The sequence below is a fragment of the Bos mutus genome, chromosome 5 (assembly GCF_027580195.1).
Source record: "Bos mutus isolate GX-2022 chromosome 5, NWIPB_WYAK_1.1, whole genome shotgun sequence".
Classification (NCBI taxonomy): domain Eukaryota; kingdom Metazoa; phylum Chordata; class Mammalia; order Artiodactyla; family Bovidae; genus Bos; species Bos mutus.
In genome coordinates this window covers 45,688,800-45,701,381 of record NC_091621.1, presented here as the reverse complement: position 1 = coordinate 45,701,381, position 12,582 = coordinate 45,688,800, and the positions used below count along the sequence as shown (strand labels likewise).

Sequence of the window (12,582 nt, the reverse complement as noted above, 5' to 3'; positions counted from 1 at the left end):
TCTGGTCATTATTTACCCTTAAGAACTGGATAGTTTTCAAATGATTTGAAAGCAAAACTGAGAAAATACGTAGCACCAGCTCTGGCACATAATAGATGTTACACTTTCCCCAAATTTAAGCAAGCTCCCAGAATAGTGCAGGGGAGTAATAGAACATTATTTGGTCAGCATGAGATGGGAGTTTTATTGGACCATGGGATTTGGGGCAGGTGTAGGTGCTGGGCGCTGGGCCAAGGTGGCACGGGCCATGCTCAGGGCACCCTCTCGGGTACGGTGCCCACCAATGAAGCCACTGGCATGGACAAAGATGCAGCCAGGAATTCCACTGATCTGGTCCAGGGCCTCATCCCGAAGACCCCTCCATGGCTCTAGCAGGGGTAACCTACGAGTGAGCAGAAAAGGGAGTTGGTGGGGGCAAATGGAGGTCGTGAGGAACTGGGAGAGGGGGAGCAGAGGCCTAGGTTAGTGGCTGCCTCCTCTGATGGGGCTGAAACATGCCTGAAGGGCTGCAGGGTGGACCCCTAGGCCCTCACCTGCTCTGGAACGAATGGGGCTCCTTAGGCACACACTGCACCCGCCACTGTCCAGCCTGGTCTGTGTAGATAACAAAGGCGATGGTCCCTGCAGGGGACAGCCCCAACTCCAGCTGATAGAGGTGCTCCTTCCAGGGGCAGCCACCCTTTTCTAGTTCTATTATCTCCCCGCTTGGATCCACCTGCAAAAGAAGTGGAGCTGGCACAGACGGCTCAGGGTAGGAGCATGAGCCCCAACAGGCCAGCAGCCTGCCAGCACGCACTCTCTAGGGCCGCAGTGCCTCTTCCCAGGTCCATACCTGGAACCTCTTGGCCAGGGCCTCTTCCACCAGGGTCCGCGCTGGCAGCCAGCTGTTCTGGTAGAAATCTAGTCTCTGCAGGAACTCCTCTCGAACCAGGTCCATTGCACGCTTGAACCCAGCCTGGGAATGAGAACCATGGTGCTGGCCCAAACTAACTCTGCTAGGGCTCAAGAGGCCAAGCCCGCTCACTTCCTCCCCTGATTTTCACACACCTCAGTCTCTTTTCCCCAGGCCCTCCTTACCTCAGTGTCTTGGTTGGGCTGGTTCCAGGTGGGATTAAGCCGAGCAACCCTGGCGCTCAGCGTGGTGGTCAGCAGGTACCGAGGCTCTCCCTCCTCCCACTGGGAAATCCCATTATCCACTGCATCTACTTCCTCCACGAAGTTTTCATACATCTAAGGCAGCAGTAGGAGAAAGGCTCTGGAGGGCACTATTTGCATAAAGCTTTATAGATCTCAGAATGTATGCATATACAGTCTTTCATCTTCACAAGGATCCTGCAACAATCTCCCAACATTACTTGGACGATGAGAGGGGTAATTGCAGAGTTCAGCAACTTCCTGAAAGGCAGAGAGCATACAGCACTAGGGCTGAATTCAGATCACCTGATTTCTGATCCAATGCTTACTCTGCTGCTGCTGCTGCTAAGTCGATTCAGTCGTGTCCGATTCTGTTCGACCCCATAGACGGCAGCCCACCAGGCTCCCCCGTCCTTGGGATTCTCCAGGCAAGAACACTGGAGTGGGTTGCCATTTCCTTCTCCAATGCATGAAAGTGAAAAGTGAAAGTGAAGTTGCTCAGTCGTGTCTGACTCATAGCGACCCTATGGACTGCAGCCTACCAGGCTCCTCCGTCCATGGGATTTTCCAGGCAAGAGTACTGGAGTGGGGTGCCATTGCCTTCTCCAGTGCTCACTCTACTACAGCTCAAAGCCCGAGCCAAGGCCAGCATGTGTGGGGAGGGGGCTGCTGTGTTCTGAACAAGGAAAGTCTTGAGTTCCATGATGGGCTCTGTGGGGTGGATCCTCATGGCTGAGGGCAGGTAAATCTCCAGCTGATCCACTTAATGAGCTACAGGAGGGTCTGATCAAGCACACCCATCAAGTGGGAGAAGATAAGTACTAGACATCAAGGGCTGGAATGTGGTCCCGGGGCAGCCCATGATGTACCACATGGCATCTCCTGAGCCTAAAGAAATGGTAGGATGCCTCAAGAATCTGGGGGCAGAAAAGGACATGGGATATCAGTATTTAATGCAAAACTGCCTTACAAAATAGGCCTACATTTAAACACATCTGTGGTATGTAGAAAAAGTGCTACTCAGGGAGAGGTGGAAAAGAAACTCCTCTCTGCCCAGCACCAACTGGTCTGAACCCCCAACCCGAGGCTCCGTTAAAACTTGGGTGCAATTTTAATATCCAAAACATACAAACAGTCCACCAGGACTTCCCTGCTGGTCCAATGACTAAGATTCTGTACTTACAATACAAAGGGCCCAGGTTCAATCCCTGGTCAGGGAACTAAGATCCCATGTGCCACAGCCAAATAAATAAATAATGAATATTTTTTAAAAAAACAGCTCATATAACCTAACATCAAAACCAAAGAACCCAACTGAAAAATAGGCAGAACTGGATATTTTCCCAGAGAAGATCTACAGATGGCCAAAAGGCCATCAACATTACTGATTATCAGAGAAATGCAAATTAAACCACAACTGAGATATTACATCACACTTGTCAGAATGGCTATCATCAAAAACACCACAAGGAACACATGTTGCTGAGGATGTGGAGAAAAGGGAGCCCTTGTACACTGTTGGTGGGAATGGAGATTAGTGCAGCCACTGTGGAAACAGTATGGAAGTTCCTCAAGAAGTTAAAAATAGAACTATCATATGACCCAGCAATTCTGGGTATTTATCTGAAACAAACAAAAATACTAATTCAAAAAGAGATATGCACCTCAATGTTCACAGCAGCATCATGTGCAACAGTCAAGGTGTGAAAGCAACCTAAGTGTCCATCAACAGATGAGTGGATAAAGAAGATGTAGTGTACAACAGGATATGACTTAGCCATAAAATGAAAAAAATAATGAAAATTTGCCATTTCCAACTACATGGATGGACTATAACAAACTCACAGACCTAACAAATGAGTGGCTACCAAAGGGAAGAGGGAAGAGAGGAGGAGCAAGATGGGGTTGGGTTAAGAGGTACAAGCTGCTGCTGCTGCTAAGTCGCTTCAGTCGTGTCTGACTCTGTGTGACCCCATAGACAGCCCACCAGGCTCCCCCGTCCCTGGGATTTTCCAGGCAAGAACTCTGGAGTGGGTTGCCATTTCCTTCTCCGATGCATGAAAGTGAAAAGTGAAAGTGAAGTCACTCAGTCGTCTCCGACTCTTAGCGACCCCATGGACTGCAGCCCACCAGGCTCCTCCGTCCATGGGATTTTCCAGGCAAGAGTACTGGAGTGGGGTGGAGGTACAAACTACTATATGTAAAATAAATCATCGTATCCCTGGTGATCCAGTGGCTAAGACTCCAAGCTTCCAATGCAGGGGGTCTGGGTTTGATCCCTGGTTGCGGAACTATATCCCACATGCCACAGTTAAGACCCAGCATAGCCAAAAAAATTAAATAAACATTAAAAAAGAGAACATGCTTAAAATAAGCTACAAGAAAATACTTTATAGCACATGGAATATAGCCAATATTCTATCATAACTCTAAGCAGAGTATAATCTTCAAAAATTGTGAATCACTATGTAGTACACCAGAAACACAATAAAACCTTGAGTATAATTTAGTTCAGTTGCTTAGAAACCCCTCAGCAGTAGAAGGGAAAATTGACCCAGGCAGTCTAAAACCTATTCCAGAAGCTCCAATTTAAACACTCATATTTATTCAACTCTTTTGGATCTCACTAATGCTGTGTCATAGAGGAGACAGACAAGCCGAGACAGAGAACTGAACTCGACAGCCCATCTGCAAAAAATAGAGTTGACTGCATCCGAAGTTTGTCTTGTGAACTTCACAGGAGCAGGGTCAAGTAGCTGACCTCAGAATCATGGATCCAAGTGCATGCCAGGGCCACTAGCCCTTGTTGCTTCCCCAACCACAGCCACCTGAACTGCCTGCAGGGGGCGCTGGTGGAACCTGAAGAGGTTTTCATAATCAAACCCTTCCCAGTTTCCCAACTCACTGTGCCTTTGAAAACAGCAGTGCCTGAGATACGCTGCCCTCCACCTTCAGGGCAGCCAGCACCTTAGTCACATGCTGCCAAACGTAAGCAGCCTGGTCTACTTCCAAGTTGTTGAACAATTGTTTTTTATGTGTGTCAGGGCATGCTTTACAGTTTTCAAAGCCCTTCCCCATACATTACCTCATCCATGTCTCACAACCACCCGAGAATGGAGGCAGGAGAGATTACCCATCCCCCCGTGAGGAGACGGGCTTGACTAAGCCAGAGGGCGGTGGGCCAGCACGGGTCAGAAACCCTGACCTGAGCGTGGTCGTGAGTGTCGCTCTAGCCCACGGGGTGGAGATGCACGTGGGGGGCATCTCTGTCCTTGGGTCCCCACCTTGTCATACAGGGTGCCCACCATGCCGTCCTCTTCGCTAGTGCCCAGCAACTGGGCCAGCAGCTTGTGCCCGAAGTGCAGATAGATGAGTCCCGCACTGCTCAGCTTGGTCTGCCATGGCTTCCCAGGGGACAGGGAGCTCATGGTCTCTGTGAAAGACCTGAGGAGCACAGGGAGGTGGGGCTAACGCCAACCGCCCCGGCTCGGCCACTGCATGCGCACGTGCAGGCACAGCGCGGTGGGGAGGCTGGGGAACACCGAGGGAACTGGGAGAAAGCCTGGCTGGGGAGGCTTTGGCTTGTCCTCAGGGGTTAACACAGACTTGAGTCTGGAGTCCCCATGCATCCGTTGGGCTTCCCTGGTGGCTCAGATGTCATCTGACAAGGATTAACTCGGTGCTTACAACATGCCCAGACTTTGTTGTAAACATTAGAGATGAAAAAAACTAAGACTCTGTCCCTGCCTTCAAGTTTATCTTCCTAAGGCAGATGTACAGGGACACATGGACACACCTGGCCACACACCGCCCCCCGTGCACACTCACATGAGCAACCAAAGGAATGCTCCAGCCAGTTATAAACAAGGAAAGGGCTCAGGAGAAGAACCTTCAGGTCATTCTTGGAAGATGAATTAGTGGGTGTGCGGCAGACACATAAAGGGGGAAGAAGAAAAGGCATTCCAAGTAGAGGGAACATGTATAATGCCTAAGAGAAAGGTATCCATGGAACCGCAAGAAAGCAGCTTGGGATGGGGAATAAGAGGCAGAAGATAAAGCAGGAGCTGGACCAGGGCAGGCCTTGAATGCTACACTTCAGAGTCTGAAGTTTATCTGTAGGTAAAGAGGAGCCACTGAGAGACTTTAAGCCAGAGCATGTCAGAAAGAGCACTGTGCCAGCCAGCATGGGGAAGCGATCCAAGATCACCTGCAATGATCCGGGTGAGTGAGGAAGGCAGGGGCTTGAACAGCCTTGGGACAGAGGGTACGGAAATGGTATGATAGTTCTTAGAACAGTAGAAACCACAGTAAATACCAGTCCATCAGAATCACAAAGGAAGCTCATTTTTTCATTCTAATGATTTTTATTATTAAATATTAAGTAAACACAAAAATACCTATAAAATACTCATAAGGTATAAAGACTAATAACAATAATGTCCCAGAAAAGATTCAGGAAGAAGCAAAACTAAATAAATAGTTGATGCAAACAGATAAGACGTATGTGCTAAACTGTACACGAGAGCATACAAGGCCATGATGAGCACAAAATTCAGGATGCTGCTTACTCCTGGGGAGGCGGGGATGGGATGCGGAAGAGGCACAGGTACAGGTGCTAAGATCATGGTAATGGTCTACTTCTTCGGCTGGGAGATCGGTTCATGGGTGTTCATTCTATGTTTTATATACCAGAAATATTAAATATATTGTTTTACATGTCAAATATGGCACACTTTTTAAAAAAGTATATAAAATCATCAGAAAAAAAGAAGCACTCAATTACGTCAAGTGCCACAAAGAAGTCAGTTAAGTGAGAGGGTTAAGGTGACAGGTCAGTCAGTTAACCCTCAACCAGCAACCTGAGCCTGGCATTGAGGTCACTGGTGCCCTTTCCACCAGCATTTCCGATAGAGGGACTGGAAAAGACCTGGCTGAATGAATGATAGGATGGATAAAAGGAATGAACTCAAAGAAATGTGGAGCCAGGGTCAGCTCTTCTTTTCAAGAATGCCTGAGAAGTGAGGGTGAGATTAGGTCGTACACACCGGGAGCATTCCCTCTCCATATCACTAATGAAAAGTAATATGTATACTTACATAAAAAAGACAAAGATAGGGAGGAAAGGAGAGAGAGAGAAAGAGAAAAACAGACTTAAAACCTCCTCATGATACCCCAGAGAATAACCACTTTAAACAGCGTGGTGTATGTGAGGGAGGGAGTCATGGGTTTTTTTTCAGTCCCTTGTTTTCAAGATGGGAGATGTGTAAACAGAGTTTCTTTCTTCAAGTAAGAAGTAGAAACACCGATATACAGAGTCCCAGAGCAGGAAGTGATACATTGGAAAACAGAAGGGTTTCCTGAATTGGAAAGAGGGAGTTGATTCAGGAGTGAGAAACTGAGGAAGTACACGCAGGAAAAGCTCAATTTCTTTTGAGAGAAAAGAGACAGGATCACTCACCGAGAAAGTTTGATGAGGTAGGGGCTTGAGGAGAGGGAAAAAGATTGGAGAGGTACTTGGGATTCTGGCCTATCTGTGGACAAGAACGATTTCCCAGCGGTAGAGTGTCAATGACATAGAAGACAACACACAGCTGAACTATCACCACCTACCACAATCACGTGGGCCAGCAGTCTGAGGTAGGGTAGCAAGGGCACAAGAACGGATTAATCCCTGCTGGGGTATTCAGTGAGGTAAGGATAAGGCTGGTGGGAGAAAAGCCTGACTGAGCCAAAGAAGGAAGTGAGTCGGTAAGGGCCCCGGGGTGACCAAGGGAGGCCATGGCAGATGCGAGGGCTCAGGGAAGCACAAAGCCAACTAGATGGGTGCAGAGTAGGTGGCGCACTGGAAGCATGGGAGACAGTAGTCCCATGGGACTCAAGGACGAGGCGGTTCCCTTCGCTGACAAGAACCACGGCAGTGGCCTGGGGCACTGAGAAAATTAAAGAAATGGTAGTGAGTACTCACCTCTGGTGATGGTCATATCGGTGTCTCTGAGGGTCGTATTCGCCACCCACGTCTACCACGATGTCACAAGCAGCCAGTTTCTCGGGGTCTCGGGTCCGCACAATCTCTGCCTCCTGCAGGGGACACAGGAAGTGAGGGGGTTGCCTGGGTCGCACAGGTAGGGGATTAAGGTTGGGCTTCCAAGGAGCAGAGGAGGGGAGAGGGGTGCTCGGACGGGACACCCTTAGGAGGACGCGGTCCACCCCGGAGATTTGGCGGCAGCCTCCGGGTCAGTTTGCGCGGCCTGTACCTACCCGGTACTCCGGTAGGAGGCGCAGCAAAGCGCACGCCAGCGCCTCATCGCAGTGGAAGGTGCCATTGTGCGTCCCGATTCGGGGCGGGGCCATGAGGTGGCTGCGGGGTCGTTTGGAAGGTGCGACGGGCTCCAGGCTGAGCTTGAGATGCGGGCTCCGGAGAGGTAGCGGCGGCAACAGGACAGGCAGGAAACCGCGCAGGAAGCGGTGGCCCATACAGCTTTCTCCACGAGGAGTCAGTAAGGGAGCCGACCCGGAAGGGGAAACGCCTGCGCAGCCCCACTTCCGGTTGCCAGTTGTTCCTATGGCAACGGGCCGCGCAGAGAGAGCTTGCCGCCCAGCATTGAATTTTTTTATTATTGCTTTTATTTTACCCAGGGCTGGACCACTGCTTTGCCACCTGGTGCCCAAAGTTGCATTAAAAACAATGCTGAGAGGTCATACCTTGAAGCTTTATGATGGCATTTTCCGTCTTCTCAAATTTCTATACCACAGTTTTTAATTTTTTTTAATATAAATTTAATTGGAGGCTAATTACTTTACAATATTGTATTGGTTTTGCCATACATCAACATGAATCCGCCACGGGTGTACACGTATTCCCCATCCTGAATCCCCCTCCCACCTCCCTCTCCCCTCCCCATACCATCCCTCTGAGTCATCCCAGTGCACCAGTCCGGAGCATCCTGTATCACCAGCATTGAATTTTGACTCCAGTTTCTCGCAGATTCCCAAGTGGAGCCCCAAGATGAGCACTGCATCACTCCTGCTTATCAGGCTCCAGGCAGGGGCACACCCTCTCACCACCACCCTCCCACCTCCTCACTTAATGCAAGAAAAGACCACCACTCTGCCCAGCTGGCTCATTTATTAGCATTAAACACAGACCCTCTTCTTTCCCCATTCCAGGAAACCACGTCCACAAAGTCCCAGGCTCCAGAAGCAGGCACCCTCTGCCCCATTTCTGAAACAAGCTCTCAGGCCTTGGCGGTAGCCTGAGCTGCTCCCAGGGTTGTGAGCTGCTGAATCTTCTGGCTCATCATCTCCATGACAGCTGTGGAATAAAAGAAGAGTCAGACCCTGGGCAGGAGCTAAAGGGGAGAGCCCAGAGTTAAGGAAAATTGACAGGCAGACTACTACAGTTAATTAACTTTCAACACAGAGATTCACTGTAGAGGGCAAACACAACACCAATTTAGAATCTCAATTGTCAATAATATGAGATGTGAAAGTCGATCAGTCGTGTCTGACTCTTGGCGACCCCATGGACGGAGGATCGGCTCCTCTGTCCACGGGGATTTTCCAGGCAAGAATATTGGAGTAGGTTGCCATTTCCTTCCCCAAGGGCTCTTTCCAACCCAGGGATCGAACCCAGGTCTCCCGTATTGCAGGTGGATTCTTTACTGTCTGAGCCACCAGGGAAGCTCATATGAGAACCACTGGGATGTAAAAAGGAACAAAATACAGTGTCAAATGAGTCACATATACCCAGAATATAATAATGTGGAAAAGATGTTTGCTTTTAGAACAGTGGTTCTTAATCCTGACTGTATATCACACAGGGAGCTTTAAAAACAAACAAACAAACACTGTTGTCTGGAATCTCACCCTACTGATTCACAGTTGATCCTTGAACAATACCTGTTTGAACTGTGTGGGTCCACTTACATGTTTTTTCCCCCCAGTACTAAATACTATAGTAGGACATGATCTACAATTGGTTGAATCTGCAAACTTGAAACCGAGGATACAGAGGGGTAGACTATAAATTATATGCAGATTTTCTTCCACTTCACCAAGGTTTGGTACCCCTAACTCCCACATTGTTCAAGGGTCAACTGTAGTTGGTTTGGAGTCGCCCAGGTTTTCAAAAAACTATCTGCGTGATTCTAATATGCAGCCAGGGCTATAACTGCTAGTAGTTGGCTGCTGCTGCTGCTGCTAAGTCGCTTCAGTTGTGTCTGACTCTGTGCGACCCCATAGACAGCAGCCTATTAGGCTCCTCTGTCCCTGGGATTCTCCAGGCAAGAATACTGGAGTGGGTTGCCATTTCCTTCTCCAATGCATGAAAGTAAATAGTGAAAGTGAAGTCGCTCAGTCATGTCTGACTCTTAGCGACCCCATGGACTGCAGCCTACCAGGCTCCGTCCATGGATTTTCCAGGCGAGAGTACTGGAGTGGGGTGCCATTGCCTTCTCTGAGTAGTTGGCTAGTTATGGCTATATTTCTTTGCTGTGTTCATTTACATGCACCTGCTCCCTCATTCCATCCCCAATAAATAGGAACTCAAACACAAAAACACATGATTTCCTTTCTCTAAATTTCTCAAGCACCAAAGGCAGTGGGTATGTTAGACACAGAATCTAAGGAGTAATGCATCAAGATACCAAACAAAAAACCACGGTTTTAATCCAGCAAAGGGGATACTCCCTCCCATGGTTCACACTGCAATCCATGTCTGTTATTATGGAGGCAGAAAGGGTCTGAAGAGGTGTCCAAGGCAAGCTTACCCTGTTTCATGGCGTGCTTCTCCTGCAGAGCTGGCTGGATTTTTTCCATTTGCTTGGTAAGGAAGTCTATCTTCCTCTTGAAGAAGTCCTTGGCATCCTCAGCTGTCTGCAAGGTCAGAGTGAATGAGAGGTAACCCATTCTGTACGCCAGCTCTCCCCCTCAGAGATGCATTCTTATGTTCCCTTCCACTCACCTTCTCTACGTAGTAGCCAGTTCCCACATCGATAAGCACATGTTCCACATCATGTAGCTTCCCGGGGACATACATCTGAGAGGCAAGGATTAAGGGAAAACTAGCCCAGTATGAGTCATGATTCCCTGTCAGCTAGTTCAGCTTGACCTACCAACACCCTCCTTTTCTAAAAAGGAGGCAGGAATTCCCTGGAGGTCCAGTCACTAGGAGTCACTGCTTTCACTGCTGGGGCTTGGGTTCAATCCCTGGTAGGGGAACTAAGATCCCAAAAGCCATGGGATGGAGTCAAAAAAAATAAACAAACAAACAAAAATTTAAAAGGAATAAGCTACAAGGCACATCTGAAGGCCTACAAACTCCACATGAGGAGAAACAGGGAAGCTGGTTCCTTATGGAGAAAAATCACATGTGCTGATCTTGTTCTGATCCCATCTGCCATCCTGCAAGCAGTTCTTACAATTCTTACCATTATTCCTTCCAGAAAGACTAGATATTATAGCAATTAGAATGATAGATCATTAGAATGACAGAACAGGATAATTTTTTCCTGTTGCCGTTGAATAACAGAGTGAAAAGCCAGCCTCACTTTCTCTTTAACACTCCCAGACATGAATTAGCTAATTCCTGATGGATTTAATGTTGATTATTTAAGTAATCCCTGCTACACTGCTATTCCTGTGTTTCCTTTTCAGCCTGTCCATTCTCAGGTAGTTTATGGGTGCCCTATTGCCGTAACTTGCTCACTCAAGTAAAACATTCAACAGCTAAGACATAATCCAGGTTTCTTAGTAACAATAGTTAGGAATAAGAGCCATAATTAAACTGAAATTGAGGATTAATAAACAGAACCAACCCCTTTGTTTCCAAATCCTCTATTCTTCTATTGCTTATGTTTTCTAAGTTACAGTAAAAACGTAAACCACCAGTTCTACCCCCCTACTAGGTTATATCCTCAGAGCAAAGGGAAATAATCACACCTCAATTCTAAATACATACATCTGGGTGCTCACCAAGCATTAATTAGTTCCTGGCCTTAGGTTAGACAGCAGAGCTAAGCTTGTGTTAATAGCGGTCTCAGAACCATCTAGGCACTCTGGAATAATCAATATCTCCCGCCCTTTTTTGAAGGTTGTTAGGTGTGAGGGAGAAAACGAGAGGGCAGGGAAGAGGCTCCTGCGGAAAGGATACAGAACTCGTCAGTGGGACAAGTAATTCTTTCCCTGTGAAAGCAATTAAGACAAACATGTGGGGAAGGTTGGCAGCTCCAACTTTAAAAGGGAGTTTCAAAACGGCACGGCGCCCGAAAACTATACGAAAAGGACGAACAGGGGCAACAGGAGCAGAAAAATATCCTGGACATTTCAACTCTAGATAAGCAACATGCAAAGGGCTCCTGCAGCGACAATACGTAATGGACTGCTCTCTCGTCTCAGGTAAGAAAACTGGATTAGGAGGCGGGAAGAGAGAAGCCGGCTCGCCGCATCTCCCAGGTTCACTTCGCACGCCTACCCCGTACCCTCGTTGTTTTTCTTCAGCACGTTCAGACAGTCCTTGGCTTCCACATACTTGGTCTGAACCACCTTGAGCTGGGCAATGGACGTGGACAAGAACTCCACTTCCTACAGAGAACAGGAATGAGGGTCAGGGTTGGGGCTCGCGGGAGAAGCGGGCACCGCCAGACAAGGGGCGGGTCCTGGGACGGGGTGGGGATTTCGCCTGGGAAGGGAATTCTCCCCAAGAGGGGAGGAATGGGGGGCAAGGAAGTGCGGGCTGCGGGGGGAGGAAAGTGAGACGGGAAAGGGGTGCTTTCGGAGCCTATTCCCACCTGGTCCAGTTGGTTCTTGAGCATTTCTAGCTGCGGCAGATTCAGCTCGGTGATGTTAACTGACTGCGCCATGTTGGGAAGGAGGGCTTATGAAGCGGAAACCCTCCGGGAGAGCAACGCTCTAGCCGTCTTCTGCGTATCTCGATGGCTACGCCTGGAGGCCTCGCAGCGCTAGACATCTCTATGGTCCTTCAACCCGGAAGAGAGGGAAACTCGCGGCGGGGCGTGGGGTGCGGAATCTTCGGCGTGACTCCCCTTGGAATAGAAAGGGCTGCGGCGTTTTCTTTTCACAAAATGTCCCAAACCTCGCATAATCAAGTTCTAACAAACAGGATCCTTATGCTCAAGAAACTTCATCTTACTCAGGCCTTGGGACTTCCCTGGTGGTTCAGTGGTTAAGAATCCGCCTGCCAATGCAAGGGAAACGGTTCCATCCCTGGTGCGGAAAGATCCTACATGCCAAGGATCAACAAAGCCCCTTGTGCAGCAATTGCAGAGCACCGCCCCCGCAAGGGGCAGCTACTGAAGCTTGGGCGCCTAGAGCCTGTGCTCGGCAACAGAGAAGCCACCGAAATAAGCTCCCACTCCCTGCCACTAGAGAAAACCCGCACATCAACGAAGACCCAGCACAGACGCACAGATACACTATAACCACAGCCGG

The 12,582-nt window shown here is 48.8% G+C and overlaps 2 protein-coding genes across 2 annotated transcripts; both read right to left on the bottom strand.

Annotated features, from left to right (window-relative positions):
* Positions 1-30: 30 nt before the first annotated feature.
* On the bottom strand, positions 31-7,639 carry MYG1 (MYG1 exonuclease). Its single transcript, XM_005902134.2, has 7 exons — positions 7,393-7,639; positions 7,100-7,212; positions 4,419-4,578; positions 1,078-1,230; positions 833-955; positions 534-715; positions 31-382 (listed from the first exon to the last, which is right to left on the bottom strand). Exons 1-7 carry the CDS (start codon positions 7,606-7,608, stop codon positions 184-186), a joined length of 1,146 nt encoding a protein of 381 aa, XP_005902196.1. The 5' UTR covers positions 7,609-7,639; the 3' UTR covers positions 31-183.
* Positions 7,640-8,243: 604 nt separating this feature from the next.
* PFDN5 (prefoldin subunit 5) lies at positions 8,244-12,076 on the bottom strand. Its single transcript, XM_005902135.2, has 6 exons — positions 11,922-12,076; positions 11,613-11,715; positions 11,285-11,316; positions 10,097-10,171; positions 9,903-10,008; positions 8,244-8,446 (listed from the first exon to the last, which is right to left on the bottom strand). The coding sequence occupies exons 1-6, from the start codon at positions 11,991-11,993 to the stop codon at positions 8,370-8,372; spliced, it is 465 nt and encodes a 154-aa protein (XP_005902197.1). The 5' UTR covers positions 11,994-12,076; the 3' UTR covers positions 8,244-8,369.
* Between the last annotated feature and the right edge of the window lie 506 nt (positions 12,077-12,582).